General features: G+C 57.6%; 2 protein-coding genes across 2 annotated transcripts; one reads left to right on the top strand and one right to left on the bottom strand.

Moving 5' to 3' along the window:
* Positions 1 to 1,152: 1,152 nt before the first annotated feature.
* On the top strand, positions 1,153 to 5,949 carry LOC308217347 (uncharacterized protein; the record flags this gene model as incomplete). Its single annotated transcript, XM_080610358.1, is given in 4 exon segments — positions 1,153 to 1,194; positions 1,196 to 1,763; positions 3,286 to 3,489; positions 4,036 to 5,949. Coding segments are annotated over 4 exon segments (1,842 nt in total). The 3' UTR covers positions 5,064 to 5,949.
* A 1,879-nt stretch (positions 5,950 to 7,828) lies between these two features.
* Positions 7,829 to 11,878, bottom strand: LOC308217406 (zinc finger protein 783-like; the record flags this gene model as incomplete). The annotated part of the gene is made up of 7 exons (XM_080610466.1): positions 7,829 to 8,647; positions 8,745 to 8,864; positions 9,000 to 9,110; positions 9,653 to 9,766; positions 10,061 to 10,187; positions 10,275 to 10,676; positions 11,651 to 11,878. The coding sequence occupies 7 exons, from the start codon at positions 11,876 to 11,878 to the stop codon at positions 7,917 to 7,919; spliced, it is 1,833 nt and encodes a 610-aa protein (XP_080466592.1). The 3' UTR covers positions 7,829 to 7,916.
* Positions 11,879 to 20,441: the final 8,563 nt, after the last annotated feature.

Raw genomic sequence — 20,441 nt, forward strand, 5'->3', positions numbered from 1 at the left:
GGGGGCTTTGCTGTGAGCCCAGTACGTGCGCTGTGGTCACCACGGTCTTTGCCAGCATCTTGAAGCTCTTGGAGCTTGAGGTGTTCACAATGGCCAAGGTCTTTGCCATAGCCTTGGAGCACTTGCTGTGGCCTTGGCCTTTGCTATGGTCCCAAAGTCCTTGTGAGAGCTTGAGCTGTTTGCCATGGCCCAGGGTTTCAGCATGGCCTTGAAACACCTGCTGTAGTCATGGGTTTTTTCCATGGCACAAAGAGCCTCAATGGAAGCTTGAGGTGTTCACCATGATCAAGGCTTTCTGTAATGTCTTTGCCATGGCCTTGAGCTGCTCACCACAGCCAGCAACTTCACCATGACTCCAAGGTCCTCACCAGGAACCGGAGGTTTTCAGTGGGGTCTCGAGATTCTCACCATGGCCAAGACCCTTGCTGAGGCCTCCATCATGGCCAAAGTCTTCATCATGCCCTTGAGATGCTCACCATGGCAAAGGCTTTTGCCATGGCCCCTAGACCTATCCTATTGCCAAGGTCTGTGCCATGGTCCCAAAGCCGTAGCTGGAAACCCAAAGTGCTCATCATGGCCAAAGCTTTCACCGTTGCCCTGAGGTCTCATGCTGCAGCCCTAGTGCTTCCACCACAGCTGTAGCCCTTACCACGGTGCTGAGGTGCTTGCTGCAGACCGGAGGTGCTGACCATGACCAAGGCTCACTGCATCCCAGAGGCCATAGCCATGGCCCTGAAGTTGTTGTTGTGGCTCCTGCTGTGGCCCTGGGGTGTTCACCCTGTCCTGGAGACACTCACCATGCAACTCCCCAGGCGCTCCCCATCACTGTCGACATGGCCACGTGCCCCTCACTGTGGCCTCGAGGCACTCCCCCTCACCCTAAGCCTGGCCACGAGATGCTCCTCAGCACCCTCTCTGTGGCCCTGAGCCACCCGCCATGGCCCCAAAGCACGTGCTGTGGCTGAGGTGCTTGCCATGGCCTGTGCCATGACTATGACCCTCTCTGCGGCTCCTGTGGTAGCTGGCTGGGGGCCCCCGGGTGCCTCTGGTTGGAGAGGGCTGGGGGCCCTCGCCATCAGCCCACGCTGCCACCACCCACCGCTGCCCTTTCCTTTTCTCCCCTCCCAGGTGCTCTCGAGCCGGGGCAAGGGGATGAGGTGCCCCCCTGCCGCGTGGCGTGTCGAAGCGGCTCTTTAGATCCTCCCCGGCCCAAGCCTCCCCTGCCATGGATGCCTCGGGGGCTCTTGCTTCGGCTCCCTCCTCCGCGGCTCCCTCGGGCTCCCGCAGCCCCATGTTCCCCCCAGGAGCTGACAGAGAGGAGTGGGGACCGAGGTTCAATTGTGCCCCTTCCACCTCTGCCGCAGCCTCGCAGGCGATGCCAGCGTCTGGCCGGAAGAGGAAGGCCAACTTCTCCAATGACGAGACTGAGACGCTGGTCTGGAATGTGGTCCGGCATTTCAGCGCCCTGTATGGGTCTGAAGCCCTGCGGGCTCACCCGGTGCGGCGGAAGCAGCTCTGGACCCAAATCCAAAGCCGCGTCAACTTCCTGGGCTACACTGAGCGCTCCATTGACGACCTCAAGCACAAGTGGCGCGACCTGCGGCTGGACGTCAAGAAGAAGATCACCTCCAAGAAGCACCTGCCCATGAACCGCGCTGGTGGGCCGCTCCACAAGCCGCGCCTCACGCCCCTGGAGAAGATGGTGGCTTCCACCTTCTTGCAGGCCAGCCACGACTCGGAGCCCGAAATCATCTTGGACCCAGGTCAGTAGTGGTGGTTCTCTGGGGAGAGGAGAGATGGAGAGTCCTGTGCTGCATCCCTCTGAGTGACATCTGGTCTAGTAATGTCACCAGGGCACGGTCCTATTCAGCTCTGGGGTCTGCTGGGCGTTTGTGTTCTGTGCTCCTTCTGTGGAAGGAGTCTTTCGGGTTTTGCTCTCCTACGTGGTTTGTGTTGTGATCACAGCATCTGCAGGGCTGTGGTCTTGTCATGTCTGAGTAGCAAACTACCAAGGCTAAAAACTGTGTGTGCTGCAATTCAAAATCCACTGTGGAAATAACCTGGGATCAACAAGAACACCTCAAACTTTGTGGGAGTGCGTCTTTTTTTGGTTGTCTTTTTTCTTTCTTTGATGCAGTGCCTGGCCTTGCTGGACACCATCTAAAGGCAGCTGGTAAAAGATGGGATGGGATTTTATTTCCCCTGTTCCTGTCAGGGTCGGTGTCCCCCATCAGTAGCTGAGGTCAGAGGGAGTGGGAGCAGCTGCTTCAGTGCAGAGTCCCACTGCCCTCCCACAGCATCTTGCACCCAAGTGCCATGCGTGGCTGGGGGAAGTGGTGGGTCGCAGGGGGGGGGCTGTGCCCTTGACCCCTCTGTCTCTGGCAGAGCAAATGTGTCTCAGCCTAGCACAGAGCCTTCTTGCTGGTCCTGCTCTTGGGTAGTGCCTGTTTAGCTCAAATGCCTGAGAGGTATACGGGGGGGAAATGTTCATACAAAACCCAACGCTGGTCTTGCAGTAGTGCTGAGCTGGGCCTATGGTTACACCCCAGCTGGCCTTTGTTATTGGCCAGGAGGCCAAACGCACCCATGCCCTTTCATTTCCACAGAAGGGATGTGTCTGACTTCTTTGTGTCCCCAGAGGACACAAGGATTAGCTGTCATAGAATCATAGGATCAGAGTGGTTTGTGTTGGAAGGGACCGTAAAGCTCATCGAGTTCCAGCTGCCTCCATGGGCAGGGACATCTTCCACTAGACCAGGTTGCTCCAAGCCCTGTCCAACCTGGCCTTAGACACTGCAGAGGTGGGTCAGCCACAGCTTCTTGAAGCAACTTATTCCAGTGTCTCACCACCCTGCTTCTTCCTCTGCTCTGTGATTTCATCTTGGCCCAACAGGTTTCACTGGGAGCAGAGTGGGTAGCGTGGGTCTCGTTCCACTTGGTTCAGACTCAGGCTGTGTCTGAATCAGATGCCTGTCTTGCTGCAGAGCAGAAGGGCTCTGGGCTGGGGGCAGAAGTCCTGCAGGACATTAGGGGATGCCAACACCCTCAGAGCTGGGCAAGTTTAGGACAGTCTTGAGAGAGGTGAGAGTGAGCGATAGGGTGGGCTGGCCTCACAGGAGGAGCCTCTGTGCCTCAGTGCGACTGTGTCCTCCACGCAGCATCGTTCTTGTGCAGATTCCTGTGGGACCCTTCTTCTGGGGAGCCCCATCTGCCTTTCTGTGGGGGCACATGAACTGGCAGTGCCGTTGGCGCAGCAGCTGAGGCTGGATTCTCTCTGTCCTGTAGATCTGTTCTTCCCCGGTGCGACCAAGCAGTCCTTCATGCACCTGCAGCCCGGCATCAGCCACCCCAGCATCTACATCGACACCAACGGACAGCCCTCATCCCTGCCGGACGTGGAGGGCTCTGCTGTGCCCCGGCTGGCGGTGCAGAGCCCGGACCCTTCCGTCATCTGCGAGTACAGCCGAGGGGAGGGACAGAGCAGTTCAGGTAAGGCTACAGTGGAGATGGGCTGCTGCAGTGGAGGGAGGGCACCGGATCTGTCTGGATGGGAGGTAAAAGGTTGTGGTGGTGGTTTGCACCAAGAGCTGGGTCCTGGTGCGGCAGAGCGCTGCTCGTGGGGCTGGATGCAGCCCTCGGCGTGGTACTGGGGGATGTCATAGCCGGGGACACTGTGATTGGAGATGCTTCCCTATGCCTGCCCAGCCTGTGTGGTTGGTCTGTGAGTCCCGAAGGGCTGTGGATGCGTAACAAGGAACCTGAAGCACGGTTTTGTAACCGCCAGTGGTTTTTCGGTGGCAGAAGGTGGCAAATCCCAGGGAAGGCAAAGGCAATGGCCATCCCTGCATCACACAGGAAGCTGGGGAACTCAGGACAGGGTTGAGCAAAGCTGGCAGGTGAGGGCTGCACAGATGGGGCACATTGGCCTGCTGTGTCCATCAGCGATGTCCGTGAGGAGGGTGTGCATGTGTTAGGGAGGGGCAGGGGGCTGGGACAGCAGCTGGGGCTCACCATAAGGCTTCTCTTCTCTTCCAGCCGAGTCGGGACCAGAGCTGCGGACTCCAGACGTGTCGGCCATTTCCCCGTCCCTGCGAAACGAGTCCCTTGTCTCCTACGCCTCCATGTCAGAGGAGGAGGAACGGGAAGGCCGGGAGGTGGAGAGAGGCCACGGCGGGGCCGTGGGGATGCAGTCAGGGCCTGAGGCCCCCATACCTGCAGAGGAAGACATGAAACTGTCCCGCCAGGCCATGCTGATCCGCCGGTGCAGCTCCCAGGGCTCTGTCACCTCCCTGCCCGAGGACCCTCTCAACCCCGTAGATGCTCACTCGGACTGGGGCCACGAGGGGGTGTCCGACCTGCCCCCCCTGGGCCGAGGTCTCGACTCCTCACACCCTGAGGAGCAGGCAGGGGGCCCGGGACCAGAGATGGGCGCTTTGCCCAGGGTACTGATGGGGCCTACCTGGGAGAAGGCGGCAGCAGAGGAGGATCCCCCGGCCCGCTCCCCGCTGCACGGTGCCCTGACCGAGGAGTCGCTGCCCTCCTCTGCGTCCCCCCCAGGGGATGCTCCTGCTGCCCCTGGCCCACCCCGCGGCCTGGGCTGCTCCCGCCTGCGGGAGGACCGCCGGGAGAGCTGGAGGACTAACATCCATCACCTGCTGGACCTGGAGGAGCAGTGGGACCAGCTGTACCACCAGGAGCTGGCCATGTGGCAGGAGGAGCGGGCCACCCAGCGAGAGGAGAGGGCCCGCGACCGCGAGCTCCAGTTCCGCCTGCTGGGCGTCCTCACGGACATCCGCGACGAGCTGCGCTACCTGCGCCAGGAGAGGGCCAGCGCCCGGCAGAGCCAGGTGCCGCCACCCGAGCCCCGTCCGGACCCCAGCCCACTCCTCGAGCAGCCCAAAGCCGAGCCCAGCTTCCCTGAGCCACAGGCCGGGAGCACCAGCTGGGGAGAGACCACCGTGCCCAGCAGAAGCCCTTTTGGGAACCGGGGCCGGGGCCGGCGTCGGGGCCGGCCGCGCGGTTCCGCCTCCAGACACAGACGACTCTTCCTCACCAACAGCTAGGGACGGGCGGGGACGCCGTTCCGCCAAGGACATGGTTGTGCCTGCGGGGCTCCGGCCGCACAGCGGGTGCCCAGCCACGGACAGTGGGGCATGCGCGTGGGGAGCGGTGTGCGAGGGACCTGCCTGGCTCACGGGAGGTGTGCAGGGCGCCTGGGTCCCTCCTGTGAGCGTGGGGAAGGTACAAGGGGGCACGGACAGCCGGCACCCCGGGGAGGGAAGTGTGGATACACCCGTGCGTGATAAAGGGGTGTGTATGTGCCCGGCCTGTGCCTGCGACCATGGCTCTGCCTGTGTGAGCAGCCCAGAGCAGGGCCGCTGAGCACGGGGCATGTGTGAGTGAGCAGGGAGACACACATGGGGGTCAGCGAGGCCACGCGTGAGACAGCGCTAGTCGAGTAGGATTACTACCTTCGGGGGGTGGGGAGTTAGGAACACTTAGTCGCTGATGTGCGAACATTTTATGCAAATCATTTAATGACCTAATTTGCATATAACCATAAACTTCTGTTAAAAAAAAAAAGCCCCAAAAAAACAGAAAAGCCGTCTCTGTGTGTGAGCTCTGGGCCGGGGTGGTGAGGAGGGGCCTGGTGAGCAGGACCTGCTGCATCCTCCATGAGCCTTCGTGCTCCCATCTCAGCAATGGAGCTGTGCTGGGTGCTCAGCTGCAGTGATGGACACCTGAGGATTAATCCTGCCTTTGTGAAGGCAGCCCCTTGCAGGGGTGAGGGGCCACATGCTCCCCCTGTCCTCCACCCCAGCCCACCTTGATCCCTATGGGAGCAGCTGCTGCTGCCCATGGGGGCACCCCTACCTGCCCTCACCCCAGCACCCAATGTGGGTCCTGTCCCATCCTGGCTCCCTGTGTAGCTTCCAGAGCCACCTCCATTACCCTGGTTGCTGCTCCCTTGTGCCTGTGCTGCTCGGCTGCTGTGTCATGCTGCTAATTCACTGCCTGCCTGAGGTTTCTCCCTGCTCCAGTCCTTGGTGCTGCCGGCACGCTGCTGCCTTGGCTGCCCTGGCTGGGGAGCTGGCCACAGTGCGGTGCAGTGATATGAAATAGTTTGCTCCATCACCCTACCATGCACAGCCAGTACTGGGACGTACAGTGGGACAAACAACTCTGGGCTCAGTGGCACCTTCAGGGGAGGCCAGCACCCCAGGTGAGGGCTGAGGAGAACAGGACCTGTGCTGCCTGGGCTCGGACCTGGCAGCCTCACCTGCGTGCGTGGCTCTGGGGTGGGTGACAGCATGCATGGCTCAGGGGCAGCATGAAAGGTCCCATGGGAGTGTCCAAGGTCCCCTGCAATGTGCAGGGTGTGAAGCAGTGTGCAGGGTCCCCAGGGAATGTGCAGTTGCACGGAGTGTGCATGGTCTCCAGGGAGTTTGCAGTGTCCCTGGCATCATGCATGGCCCCTTTGGCAGCTGTCCCCAGGGAGCGAGCAGTGTCCCCTAGGAGCGTGTAGAGTCACCCAGGAGCTCCAGCCCCTCACACCCTCCCTCCTCCGCTGGCTGTAGCCCGTATCAGGGTGTCAGCGCAGCTAAAAGGCCACCCTGGGCTAATGCTCCCCCCATCTGCAGTATGCGGGGACCCACAGCCACATCCCTGCTTGGTGGCAGCTCCTTTGCCACCCAAGTGGGACAGAGCAGAGGGTGCAGCCACGCAGGGACGGTGGCACTGCAGGTACTGGCCAAAACCATAGCACTTGCTGGGTCACCAGGCTCTGGCTGTGACCTCCCAGGGTGACACAAATCAAGGATAGGAGGGACCTGGGAACAGTTTGGTGATGGTGGGCAGGAGCCCAGGGCTGGGATTCAGCTGGTTAAAGTGAAGGCAGGAGCGCTGCCTGTGCTGCAGCTGGCATGGACAGAACATTGCTACCTGGTTGTTTTACGAGTTGATGAAATGATTTGCAGCAGGGTGTGGAGGCACAGGGAGGAGATGCTGGGTCCTGGGCCACAGGCCCATAGATTTCACAGAAAGGCAGGAAAAATGAGAAATGTTGGGAATTGGACATGCTGGGAAGGGTCTGACAAGGGTTGGGGGGGGCGAGGGTTTGGGGCTGCAGCCACCTGGGGAGACCCAGGACGCACCACCCCAGAGAGCAGGGCTGCATCCAGCAGCCCTTGCACACCCATGGCTGGTGGGTGCAGACACACACACAGGCACCCTGCAGCATGGTTGCCTGTCCTTCCCTCTCCCTGCAGGTTCACCCATGGGTGCAGGCACTTCCCACTCTGCCAGCACCAGGCCAGGGTGGCTGGAGACACAGGAGCACCAGGCAGCTGCCATGCCCCTTGGCTCTGTGGTGCTGCCATTCCCACTGTCCTATGCCCCATGCTGAGCCATGATTTCCCCCCATTCCCCATCACCAAGCTTGCAGGCACTGCCGCTGCCTCCCCAGGATGCAGGACCACGGGGATGTGGCAGGAGCGTGGCCGCAAGGCCTGAGGGACATGGGGAACCCTGCGGGGCCAGGGGCCAAGGTGCTGCAGCCCAGCATGACTTTATTCCATAGCGCATTGTCCATACAAAACTACACCCCAAGCACTGTACAGAGCAGGATGGCACGGGGCGGCGGGCAGTAAAAATAAGCAGTGGGGGCTGGGGGAGCAGAGCAGCAGGCGGGGGGCTGGCAGCGGGGGGGCACGGCGGGGGGCTGCTCCCCATCCTGTGCAGCAGGATTGTCCGGTGCGGGGAGCAGTGGGGGCCAAAGAGCGTCCGTCCATAGCAGGGGCTGGCCCCGGGGATCCCCATGTGCCCCCGCTCCGGCCGGGCACCTCTATTTGGTAGGAAGCTGCGTGGCCGGCGCCTGCCCCCATCCCGGGGGGTGTCAGTTTGTGGTGGAGCAGCCCCTAGTCCCCAGGGGGCATGATGCCAGAGGGCGGCAGCGGGGGGGCCCCCGCCTCAGCCCCATGGACCCGCTGGTGATCCTTGAGGGATTCCTTGTAGCGGAAGCTGCGTCCGCAGGCCGGGCACTGGTAGGGCCGTTCTCCGGTGTGGATGCGCTGGTGCTTGAGCAGGTTCTGCTTGCGGATGAAGCTCTTGCCGCAGGCGGCGCAGGCAAAGGGCCGCTCGCCCGTGTGCAGGCGCTGGTGGTTCTGCAGGTGCTCCTTGCGGCTGTAGCACTTGCCGCACTCGGTGCACTTGTAGGGCCGCTCGCCACGGTGGATCATCTGGTGCCGCACCAGCCCCGAGTGGCAGTTGAAGCTCTTGCCGCACTCGGCACAGGGGTAGGGGCGCTCGGCCGCGTGGCTCCGCTGGTGGATCCGCAGGCTCTTCTTCCCGCTGAAGCTCTTCCCGCACTCAGTGCAGCCGTGCGGCCGCTCCTCAGCCGGTCCTGGTGTCGCAGTGGGACCCGCTGCCTCGGCTCCCGGCCCCGGCTCTGAGCCCGGAGCTTTGCCCAGTCTGTGCTGTGCTGGCAGAGCCACCGCTGGAGCCGGTGTCACCGCTGCCTGTCCCTCAGGGTTCCCAAAGCCCGTGCTGGGGAAGAGCAGCTCCCCAGAGCTGCCCGGCAAACCCACCTCATCGGGGGGCTCAGCGTGGGGGCACTGCTCCTCCGTCTTCACCAGCAGCCCATCACTAGCTGCAGGGGGGAAGACCCTAGTCAGTGGCTGCTGGGGACACCACGGACATTCCCAGCCCCATCCCAGCCCCACGGGGCCAGATTCAGTATCACTCACCAGGACCAGGGCCTGTCAGCATCTCTCTCTCTGGCAGCTCCCAGGGCTCGCGAACGCAGGGCTCTTCCTCCTGCTTGATCCATGACAAGAAGTCATGGGCAGTGATCAGGGCATCTGCGCCTGCAGAGAAGTATGGGGACAGGAACTCAGGCACATCCTGCACCGGGCAGGCTGGGAGAGGCAGCAGCTCCAAAAAGCAGTGGCTGCTGCTGGCGTTGGGCAGCCGGTGGGTGCGTGGCACAGCCCCGGCCTCACCTGCGCAGGGGTCTGCCGGCATCACCCGCTCCTCCGTGAACTGCTGCTCCCCAACGAAGGCCACCTCCTGTTTGATCCGGGACAGGATGTCGGAGGTGGAGATCAGCGACTCTGTTCACAAGGAAAGACTCGGCCAGTGCCAAGATGCAGCCACCCAGCGTGACCCATGGCCAGTACACCTTGGATGTGGGACCCTGGGCTCTGGCCACATCAGATATCCCTATCCCACAGCAGTTATTTGGCACCAAGTGCCCCTGGGGGATTTGTGCAGATGGGTGACCTCAGGACAGCCCATAGGGATGGGTGACAACGGCACAGCAAATGGGAATGGGTGACTGTGGGATAGCCCTTGGGGATGGGAGGTTACAGGATAGGTGACTGTGATGCAGCCCATGGGCTCTGACATGATGTGGTGGCGATGAGGAGCACATGGATCTCCCAGTAATGGATGCCCAAGATCCTTGGCACATCAGTCACAGGGGATTTGCCAGAGTCACTCATGGTGGCCCCCGCTCACACAGCAGGGAGCAGAGTCTGGCCACAGCTTGGAAACTGAGGAGGGCTGGGACCACCAGGAAAAGGGGGAGGATGCAAGCAATGGGAAGAGGGAAACATAAGCTGGGAGGCAGCAAGGCCAGGGGCCGGTGTCTCACCCGCGCAGGCATCTGTCGGCAGCTCCCTCTGCTCCAGGTCCCTCTGCTCAGGGACACAAGGTCCCTCTGGGCGCTCACTGCGGGACTGTGCCTCGCTTCTAGAGAGGGCACCATCTGCATAGAGAGAGAGCACGGATGGCACCAGCAGAGGGGCTGCGCCCAACCCATCCTCCCCATGCCAACGGGCAGAGAACCTGCCTAAATTCAGCAGGACCTCCATGTGGGAGGCCCGGGTAGCATCGATTCTGTGGGAAGAGAACCTACTGCAGCACCCCTCGGGACAGGTAGCACAGGCTGCCCCACGTGGCGGTCCCGGCATAGCACAGCACATCATCCCATCCCCGTGCACCCACATCCAGGACCCTTTGTGTTGATGCAGCTGGGAAAGGGGTGAGAAGGGACGTTTACCCAGGGAGATCAAAGACTCATAGTTCTCCTTCACCAGGTTATTGTACAGCTCTTTCTGCCACTCCTCCAAATTCTTCCACTCCTCCGCGGAGAAGTAGACAGCAATGTCAACAAACGTCACCGGCACCTGCAGGGATAAGCCCCCGGCAGCTCAGCAGCACCCACTACTGGGGCTCTGAGTGTACCCATTCCGCAGCCCCCCAAGAGCCATTACCTTGGGGACCTCGCCCCGGGGGCCAGGGGGCAGCCGCAGCACCCAGAAGTTCCTGTTCTTGAGGAGGTTCTCCACGTTCTCCAGGCGCCGCTGGAGCAGCCCGTACTCCTGGATGAGGGTGCCCAGCACAGCCCACTTGCTCTCCAGCTGGTTCCCAAACTCCATGGCTGTCTTCTCGCAGTCCAGGAGCTTCTTCTCGGCCGTGCCGGACCGGCCCTCCAGGCTGAGCAGGCGGGTGGCGAGGAGGTCGATCTTCCTCTCCATCGCCTGCACCGTGGCCACCACGGTCCAGAGAGAGGCCTCAGCAGAGTGGAGCTGCGCCTCTCGCACGTGCGCCCGCTCTGGCAGCAGCGGTGGCTGCAGTGGCATCAGGTGGGGGGCCTCCACATTCCATTCCTGCACCTGGGATGTGGGGAGGGCGCAGGTGGGGGGTTGGACATGGTCACACACACACACACCCCCCCCAGTTGTGCCTGATTTTTGGGCTGATGTGGGCCACCTGCTGCCAAAGGCCAGCAGCACTACTCTCACCCTGCCCTCCTTGGCTGCAGGAAGGGTACCCCCATCTCCCCCAGCCCCGGGCAACCTAGGGACCTGTCCTGCAGCCACCTCTGTGTATCCCCAATCAGCGATTTGGCTGAGCAGGATGTGACCCCTGGAGTCGTTGGTTGGTGTTGCCCAGGCAAGGAAGGAGCTGCTGGGACCGAGTCTACGCAGCAGAAGGCGACAGGGCAGATGGATGGAGCACGACTGAGGGGATGGTGAGGGGCAGACAAGGATGGGTTCTGCTCAACCAGTAGGTGAGGGAGGGATTGCAGAGTGACCACAGGGTCAGCGCCGGTCACTGTCCCCGTGGGACAGTGGCCAGCACCATCACCGTGCTATGAGGGCAGAGGCCCCCAGCCCAGCAACCCCCAACCCCCACCCCTTGCTGACCCCCATCAGGCAGGATCCCCTCGGCATGGGGCTGGGGGCACGGGGCAGCCTGAACCGCGGATGCCCGGGGACATCCTGGGGACACACAGGGACATCCCAGGTCAGGGGTGCCGAGGGCATCCCGGGGCTGGAGCCTGCGCGAAGCATCCCGGGGGCACCGGGGCATCCTGCGGGCACGGGGACATCCCGGGTCAGAGGCCTGCAGCCACATCGTGGGGCCGGTCCCGGGGACATCGCGGGGGCACCGGGGCATCCCGGGACAGGTCTCCGCGAGCGGCCCGGGGCTGGAGGGCGCAGGGGTGTCCGAGGCTCCGCGGGCCGGGAGTGCCGGGGGGTCCCGGTCGGTCAGGCCCGTGTCGGCGGCGGGGAGCGGCGCGGGGAGAGCGGCTCCGCCTCCGGTGCCGGTGCCGATGTCCCGGTCGGGTCCGGGCCGCGCTTACCTGGGCGGGCGCCCACTCGGCCATGGCCCCGCGGTGCTGGGCCGGGCCCCGGCGGCTGGGCCCGGGCCGCGGCGGGGAGAGCGCGGAGCGGAGGGGGGCCGCGCTGCCGCCCGCCGCCGCGCCGGGGCCGGTAGCGGGGCCGGGACTGGAGCCGCTGTCGGTGCCTGCGCGCTGCGGGCCGGGCCCCGCCGCCCCGCCGAGGAGCCAGGGGCAGCCGGGGAATTGCATCCGCCTCCGCCGGGCTTCGCGGCAGCGGGCGGGGGAGCGGCGCCGAGCGCGGAGCACTGCCGCCTACCGGCACCGACACCCGGCCGCCCCGACACCGCTACTGCCACCGGCACTACGGGCACCCCGGCACCGGCACTGCCACTGGCACCAAAGACAGCGCTAGCACCGGCAGCAGCATCGGCACCAGCACGGGCACGGATCGGCACCATCACTGCCGCTGGCACCGGCACCAGCATCAGTATTGACACTAGCAGGGATTCAGCATTGGCACCTGTGGCAGCATCCGTGTTGGTATCGGCAGTGTCATGGGCATCAGCATTGGCATTAGCACGGGCACGGCGTTGGCACCACCACAGCCACCGCCCCACCACTGGCACTACCACTGGCATCAGTATCAGCACTAGCGTGGGGAAGGCATTGGCACCAGTGTTGGCACAGGCATCAGTGTTGGCAGCAGCACTGGCATGAGCACCAGCACTGATACCAAGCCCCAGCACCAGTATCAGCATCAGCACCAGTGTCAGCACTGTTACCAGCATTGGCACCAAGCCCTGGCACTGGCATTGGTGCCAGATGTTGGTGCTGCTGCTGGCATCAACATCAGCATCAAGCCCCAGCCCAGGTACTGGCACCAAGCGTCTACCTTGACACCAGCACCAGCTGCGGCTTTGGTATCAGCACCATCGCAGTGGCCTGGTGGGTGCCCTGAGCCCAAAGTCCCCAGGTTACCCTGCTCTGGATGCAGTTAGGCACTGCATCCCGGCCAGCACCCCAGGGTGAGAGCCCACAGGTGGCAGGTTGGGCAAGGGAGTGTCCTTCCAACCCCTGGGGACACTGTGCTGCTGGGACTCCCCTTCTCCCTCCAGCAAACACCCAGTGACACATGGAGGGCTGAAGGGTGAGGGCCTGGTGTGGGCAGAGGAACACACAGCCACCGCCAGCAGGACCGCGGCCCGGCCAGAGATGGATGTGAGACCCACGTGTGGGGATGTTCTGGTTTTGGACACCCCCCTCCCCAGCTTGCTCCAACCTTGGGACTTTTCAGTCTAAGTTCCAGGGGCTGGTGTCAGTGTCAGATCAGGGAAAAGCGTCAGCATCCTGCCTTCATGGAAACCTCCCAGGGAAAGCTCACGCTTCAGGGGCATAGGGGTCTGGCACAGAGGGGGCTCCCCTCCACAGGACATGGAAACGCTCGTCCTGGCCTCTGAGCAGAGAGGGCAGTGGGCCGAGAAGGGTTAAGGGGCTGAGCAGGCATCACAGGAGCCAGAGCAGCCATTTCGCTTGAAGACAGGATGGCTCCTGCGTCTCTTCCAGTGCTGCGTCCCACAGCTCAGGCACCTGAAGGCCCCTAAAACCCCTGTGCCTCTTTCCCATGGCCCAGCACCATCCTGACTCTCGGGCTGAGGCACAGCCGCTGGCACCCACCAGAGCCTGGAGCAGGAGAAGCACTGGGGGTGGTGAGTGTGTCTCCTGGGACCGAGGGTACAAGCTGATGGTGCCCCATAGGGCCTGGGGAGCTCCCAGCGCTGGGGGAGGTGGGATGGGGACCCCAAAGGGAATGGCTAAAACCATCATTCAGGGAGTTCAGTTTCTCTGTGCAATTAAAGGTAGGGGGTGGGAAACAACGGTCTTTGGTAAAACAGAACACCAAAAAGCACGTGGAGGTGCTGCTGTCCTGCACTGCCCTCTCCACCCTGGTCCCAAGGGTGCCAGGATTTAGCTGCACGCCCTCGCCAGGACTTTGGCACACAGCACCCCTGGCTCAGCAGGGACCAGGAGGGCTGCAGGGGACAGTGTCTGGTGATGGGGACCAGCAGACAGGCACAGCACAGTCACGGAAGCCTTGTTTCTTTGGGAAACCAGCAAATAAAGGCAGTTTACTGGGTTTTTTCACACCACACCTGGCAATCAGTAGATCTGGATGGGAAGGAGCCAGCTCCTGACAACAGTCATGGCTGTCCCTACTGTGGAGAGATGGGGACCAGCTGCTCTCCCACCTTCCCTCTGGCTCTGCGTAACAGATTCTTGCTTGTGGGGAGCAGATGCATCCCAGGGACAGCTCTCCTGCTTGGGAATGTAAAGTCAGGGCTCCATGTTCATTGGTACCAGCTTTAAATGCCATCAAGCCAGAGGGAATCCTAGAACGGTTTGGGTTGGAAGGGACCTTAAAGTTCATCTCATTTCAATCCCCCTTCCACTAGAGCAGGCTGCTCCAAGCCCTGTGCAACCCAGCCTTGAACACTGCCAGGGATGGGGCAGCCACAGCTTCTCTGGGCAACCTGTGCCAGGGCCTCACCACCCTCACAGGGATGATTTTTTCCCTAATGAATATTTCCTATCATTTTCTCTTTTTTCCTTCTGGGAATTTATCCAGACAGTTCTGAATCAGTGTAAAGTCTCTGCACCTGCAGCATCTTCCTGCACGCGTGGCTCCAGCATAAGGAACCGCCGCATTAGGAACCCCTGCCCTCCCTTCACTTGGAACCCGCTGCTCACCAGATTTGCTCGGTGTCTCCCAAGCACCTGCTACACACCCGGTTCCAGTTCTGCTCCAAACTGGGGCAATGGGAAGCGCCTGGGTTATGGAATGTGTGGGCTGGGCCTGGATCTGCTCAAGATGGGATGTAATAGGGTAGAGTGGAAATTACACACAATAAATATGATAAAGCCAAACCTCCCCAACAGCAGATGGAGCTTTCTGGGAAGGGCTCTATTTTTGGTTGCTTTGACTAAAAATCCACACAAAGAAGGGAAGATGATCCCTTCCCAAAAAGTGCTCGTACCAGGCCTCTGCTTCCATAGTTTCATGTTTATTTGCGTGATGGCAGCACCCACAGCCCACGAGGCACCAAGTGAACACACAGGATGAGACCCTTCCTCTGCATCCAGTGGAGAGAGGGAGAAGTTCAGAGAAACTTTGAGGAGAAATAATCTTTTATCAGCATTAATCACAGCCTGCAAACTGGAGAAGGGAATGGGAGAGGACGCTTCAGACGGCAATCCATCCTAGTGAAACCAGGCAGGGCAGAAAAGCCTCACGTGCAACTTCCTGACCTTGTTTGTACCATTTAGGGCTCTTGAAACTCAAACTGTTCTATTGTCAGATGTGTTTCTGTCACTGCTACTCCTGGCGAGGTGCTACACAGCAGGGTGAGCTTTGCACATTTGTTAATGTGTATTTTATTGTTAATTTGCACATTAAACGTCACCTAAAGCTTTTTAAAAACAAATGGTGTTGCAAACTCTCTTTAAGGAAATCCTCTCTTGCCGAAGATCTGGCATTGTTTTCCCCTCTGCACAAATGGAAGAGTCTACACAGTTTCTTGTACTTCCCTATGCATGAACGTTATTTCTCAAGGCAAGCACACAGAGTCTCACCTTAGGCATCTCACTAAATAACAAAGACTACGAAAAACTCTTCCTGCTATAAGAGAATTCAGTTTCCCAATGAGGAATTCAGAGAATCTCATGATTTCCAGAAGTGTTCCTGGGAAAAGACTCGGGTAAAGAAGGGCAAGTTTCTGCAGCCCTTCCAACCTCAACTTCCCAAGGACCTCAGCAGGGACCACACTGAAGGACTGCCCAATTGCTACCACTGGGGTCTTCTTGAAAACATGCTGCCTTGCTTTAGTGGCATTTTTCCATGAGGACTGGAAATGCAGTGTTTAAATACAGCTTCAGAAAGAACGGGTTTTGAAGTTCACAACAGCATCTTGTGAAGGGAACAATGACTCTTGCACGTAAACTATTTGTTTAATCATTCTGAGCTATACAAAGGCTCATGAAGGGCAAAATTCCCACCAGCAGCAGTGGAATGGGAAGGAGGGTTCTATATGAGAAACAAACCCAGCAGAACTTATCTTTTTTTAAGCTGGGTATCTGCATGGAATAGGCTTCCCAGGGAAGTGGTGGATTCGCCATCCCTGGCCGTCACACCAGAGCCCTTCTGCTTAAGGTGAGAGAAAACTGGCACTACTGTTTCCAAATCATAGACAACATGTCTCTTCCCAGTTCTTCTGCTGCTCCTTTCTTGGTACACAAGTCATATTAGGATGGTCTGACTCCGGATTTCCCCAGCACAACTGAATATTTGCCAGTTAAATGAGCATCAAATATGATTTACACAAGCACAACTCCTGTAGCTGTTCCCCATTGCCATGTCTATGGCTAACACAAGGAGCCAACCTCTCAATGCTTCCCACATGGGAGACACCTCACTTTCCTACTGAATCTTTTTGACATTTTTTGCTTCATTTTGTGGTTTAAGGTTTGCTCTGTACTTTGTGCAAGTAAAACTCTACACACTGCCATCATGTTGGATAGCACGCTGCCTTCGTGGCTTTCCATCTCCATTTAATCTCAGTTTCCAATTAAACCTCTAAACAAGGCGATTATTTCTTTTCAGTAAGATCTGAGGAAGTTCTTCCCTGTGAGAGTGGTGAGGCCCTGGCACAGGTTGCCCAGAGAAGCTGTGGCTGCCCCATCCCTGGCAGTGTTCAAGGCCAGGTTGAATGGGGCTGTAAGTGGAAGGTATTCCTGCCCGTGGAAAGGTGTTAGAACCGGGTGATCTTTAAGGTTCCTTCCAACCTAAAACAGTCTGTGGTTCTATGAAGAATAAAAGAAAAGCTGTCCCAAGGACAGTTAAGAGAAAGAAATAATGAGAAGCCAACAATAAAGGGTTTTCTGGACACTACTCCTGTAATGGAGTGGGCAGGGATCCCTTGGGGCCAAGTATATTCCCTCAATCCCCTTCAGAACGTATTGAACCCCACCACAGAACCAGCTGTTTCTTGCTCTGCTGCTCCTCAAGGGAAGCTGAGGATATTGACTTTGCTCCTGGACTCAAAGTGGCTGCTAAGCCACTTTGTCACTCTTTGCCCTCAACCGGAATAAGTGAAAATGTGGAATATCAGCAGCCTGGGGGCAGAAGACACACAGTCTTTAAACAAACGCCATCTGCCAATCTTCCCTCTGGAGCTGAAGCCACCACTTTCTTTGGGTTACAGCATAACATTGCCTACACTTTGCACACACGTTAAGAATACACCCATGGTCTGCTCCAGAACCTCAGTAATTAAACTGGCACCTCCACCCCTAGTAAATAGATGTTCGAAGCAACTGATTCTGATCATTATTTCCGCGTGACAGCACTTTAACTGCTGCTCTCCTGCAACTCCAGCTGCTGAGCTTTTGTCCGTTGGTTGCTATTTTTACATCAACCATGACCATTCATCTTAACCTCAGCTCTCAGAGGCTCCGCTTCCTGCTCACAGCTCTGCAATCCCATTCTGATCATGACATTTTCCTCAGTCTTCTCGTACCTGAAGAACTTCCAGCGTTTTTTTGCAGTAATATGGACATTTTTTAGCCCGTGCTGTTTGGTGCACCAGATATACTTAGTAATGCTTTTGGTACAGTCAAGACTGCCCTACGTCCTCCTTTCAGATATGAATCATCTAGCTACTAATTAAAACCAGCTCTTAATCAATGAATGCCAGGCTGGCAGCAACCAGACATCGTTCATGCTTGAACTTGATGCAGTTTAGTAAAATTATTTTGTCCTAAAGCTTCCCCTATAATCACTATACAACTATAAACCACCATCCCAACAGGCTGAGACAGCTGAGCTTGTTCAGCCTGGAGAAGAGAAGGCTCCAGGGACACCTTAGAGCAGCTTCCAGTGCCTAAAAGGTCCCACAAGAAAGCTGGAGAAGGGCTTTTGGCAAGGGCAGGTAGGGACAGGACAAGGGGAATGGCTTTAACCTGACAGAGGGGAGATTGAGATGAGATCTGAGGAAGAAGTTCTTCCCTGTGAGGGTGGTGAGGCCCTGGCACAGGTTGCCCAGAGAAGCTGTGGCTGCCCCATCCCTGGCAGTGTTCAAGGTCAGGTTGGACGGGGCTTGGAGCAACCTGGTCTAGTGGAAGGTGTCCCTGCTCATGGCAAGGGGTTGGAAACTGGATGAGCTTTAAGTTCATTCCAAGCCAAACTATTCTGTGATTCTATAATCTTGGCACAGAGAGGGTTTTTTTGATAACTGGATGGAATAACCAATCCCAGCAAGATTTGGCACACTGACTACATGTGTATGTGATGAGTTTGCAAGTGATTAGTGAGTCTGGATTTTCCCACAAAGCTTTTTTCACATTCCATACACTTTCATGTCCTCTCTCCTGTGTGAGTTCACTGGTGACACATCAGGTCTGTGTGGCGACCAAAGCTTTTACTGCAGTTTGTGCACATGTACAAGGACACTTGAGCCCTTTTGGCGTGAATTTGCTTATGTTTTTGAAGCCCAATTTTCAATTTAAATGTCTTATGACATTCCATGCACAGATATAGGCATTCTCCTGCATGGGTTTGCCGATAACAAAGGATCTCCTTGAATTCACTGGGATCTCCTTCCCCAAGAGAGCTGTCACCTCTTCAGTTTCCTGTTGGATTTGCCTGACTGGTGCTGAATTCTGATGACTCTCAGATGTTACCCCCTTGAATGAAATTGGGCAGCTCAGGTCTTGGGATCCTCCTGGGAATGACACAAGCAGTTCTGTACTTCCCACACTGCATGACTCTGCAACTTGGATCTGGTCACAGCGAAGCCTGGAACAAGAAGATTCCAAACATTCCCTTTACCTGATGTGTTATAACATGAATCTCCAAAGAACAATTCCTGCTTCACCATGGCTATGTCCATACAAAGAAAACAAGTTTGGGATAAAAAATCAGGCATGAGCCACATTCCCTCTTCCTCTAATCCTAACAGCCTGTATGATTTCAATGTGTTTTCTGTTTAATTTCTGATGGGTCTCATCCACACCTGCACTAAAACTCGCAGGAATTTCCCTTTCCCCCAAAACTCATTGATCCGTGATGTGCAGCACCTTGTGTGCCCGGATGCTGCTTTTGGAAGGAGGATGGTCTGTACAAGAAATAGAACATGGAAAACATAGAATAGACTCCATGACTAGAATCATAGAATCGTAGGATGGTTTGGGTTGGAAGGGACCTTAAAGCTCATCCAGTTCCAACCCCCAAATGATGATGGTTATTTTTCTCTGTTTTTTTCCCTATTATTACGAAGATATATCCTAACCTACTTCATTGTATGGATGTAGTCAAAGGGTACGTTGTGCAACAAGCAGCCCTGAAGACAGCTTGTTGTCAGCCTGTTCACTTCAAGTCTCTGTGCCCTGTATTATGCCCTTGCTTTGTAACATGAGCCATTTTTATTTATTTACATGAAAAATACCGCCTTTTCCTTTCTCAAAGAACAACATTTTCCTGCTTGTTCCTAGAACTGTATCAAAAGATTCCGTGATGCTGTTTTTCAGCACACACCTGCATAACCCACTAACAGCACATCTCTTACACTGGTGAAAGGTCCAAAAAAAGGGCATGTGCAGCTGCTCTGGCATCTAAGAGGGTGGCTGGGAAGCAAGTGAGAAGCATTCATCTTCCATTTTAGAATCATAGAATCACAGAATAGTTTGGGTTGGAAAGGACCTTAAGATCATCTAGTTCCAACCTCCCTGCCATGGGAAGGGATGCCTCCCACTAAACCATGGCACCCAAGGCCTCATTCAACCTGCCCTTGAACACTGCCAGGGATGGGGCATTTACCACTTCCCTGGGCAACCCATTCCAGTGCCTCACCACCCTCACAGTAAAGAATTTCTTCCTTATATCCAATCTAAACTTCCCCTGTTTAAGTTTTAACCCATTACCCCTTGTCCTGTCACTACAGTCCCTAGTGAAGAGTCCCTCCCCAGCATCCTTGTAGGCCCCCTTCAGATACTGGAAGGCTGCTCTGAGGTCTCCACGCAGCCTTCTCTTCTCCAGGCTGAACAGCCCCAACTTTCTCAGCCTGTCTTCATACGGGAGGTGCTCCAGTCCCCTGATCATCCTCGTGGCCCTCCTCTGGACTTGTTCCAACAATTCCATGTCCTTTTTATGTTGAGGACACCAGAACTGCACACAATACTCCAAGTGAGGTCTCACGAGAGCAGAGTAGAGGGGCAGGATCACCTCCTTCGACCTGCTGGTCACGCTCCTTTTGATGCAGCCCAGGATACGGTTGGCTTTCTGGGCTGCGAGCGCACACTGAAGCCAGCTCATGTTCATTTTCTCATCGACCAACACCCCCAAGTCCTTCTCTGCAGGGCTGCTCTGAATCTCTTCTTTGCCCAACCTGTATCTGTGCCTGGGATTGCTCTGACCCAGGTGTAGGACCTTACACTTGGCATGGTTAAACTTCATAAGGTTGGCATCAGCCCACCTCACAAGCGTGTCGAGGTCCCTCTGGATGGCATTCCTTCCCTCCGGCGTATCAACCGAACCACACAGCTTGGTGTCATCGGCAAACTTGCTGAGGGTGCACTCAATCCCACTGTCCATGTCACTGACAAAGATGTTGAACAAAACCGGTCCCAGCACCGATCCCTGAGGGACACCACTCGTTACAGGTCTCCAGCTGGACGTCAAGCCATTGACCACAACTCTTTGTGTGCAGCCATCCAGCCAGTTCTTTATCCACCGAGTGGTCCACCAATCAAATTGATGTCTCTC

The sequence above is a fragment of the Psittacula echo genome (assembly GCF_963264785.1).
Source record: "Psittacula echo genome assembly, chromosome: 2".
NCBI classification, from domain to species: Eukaryota; Metazoa; Chordata; class Aves; order Psittaciformes; family Psittacidae; genus Psittacula; species Psittacula echo.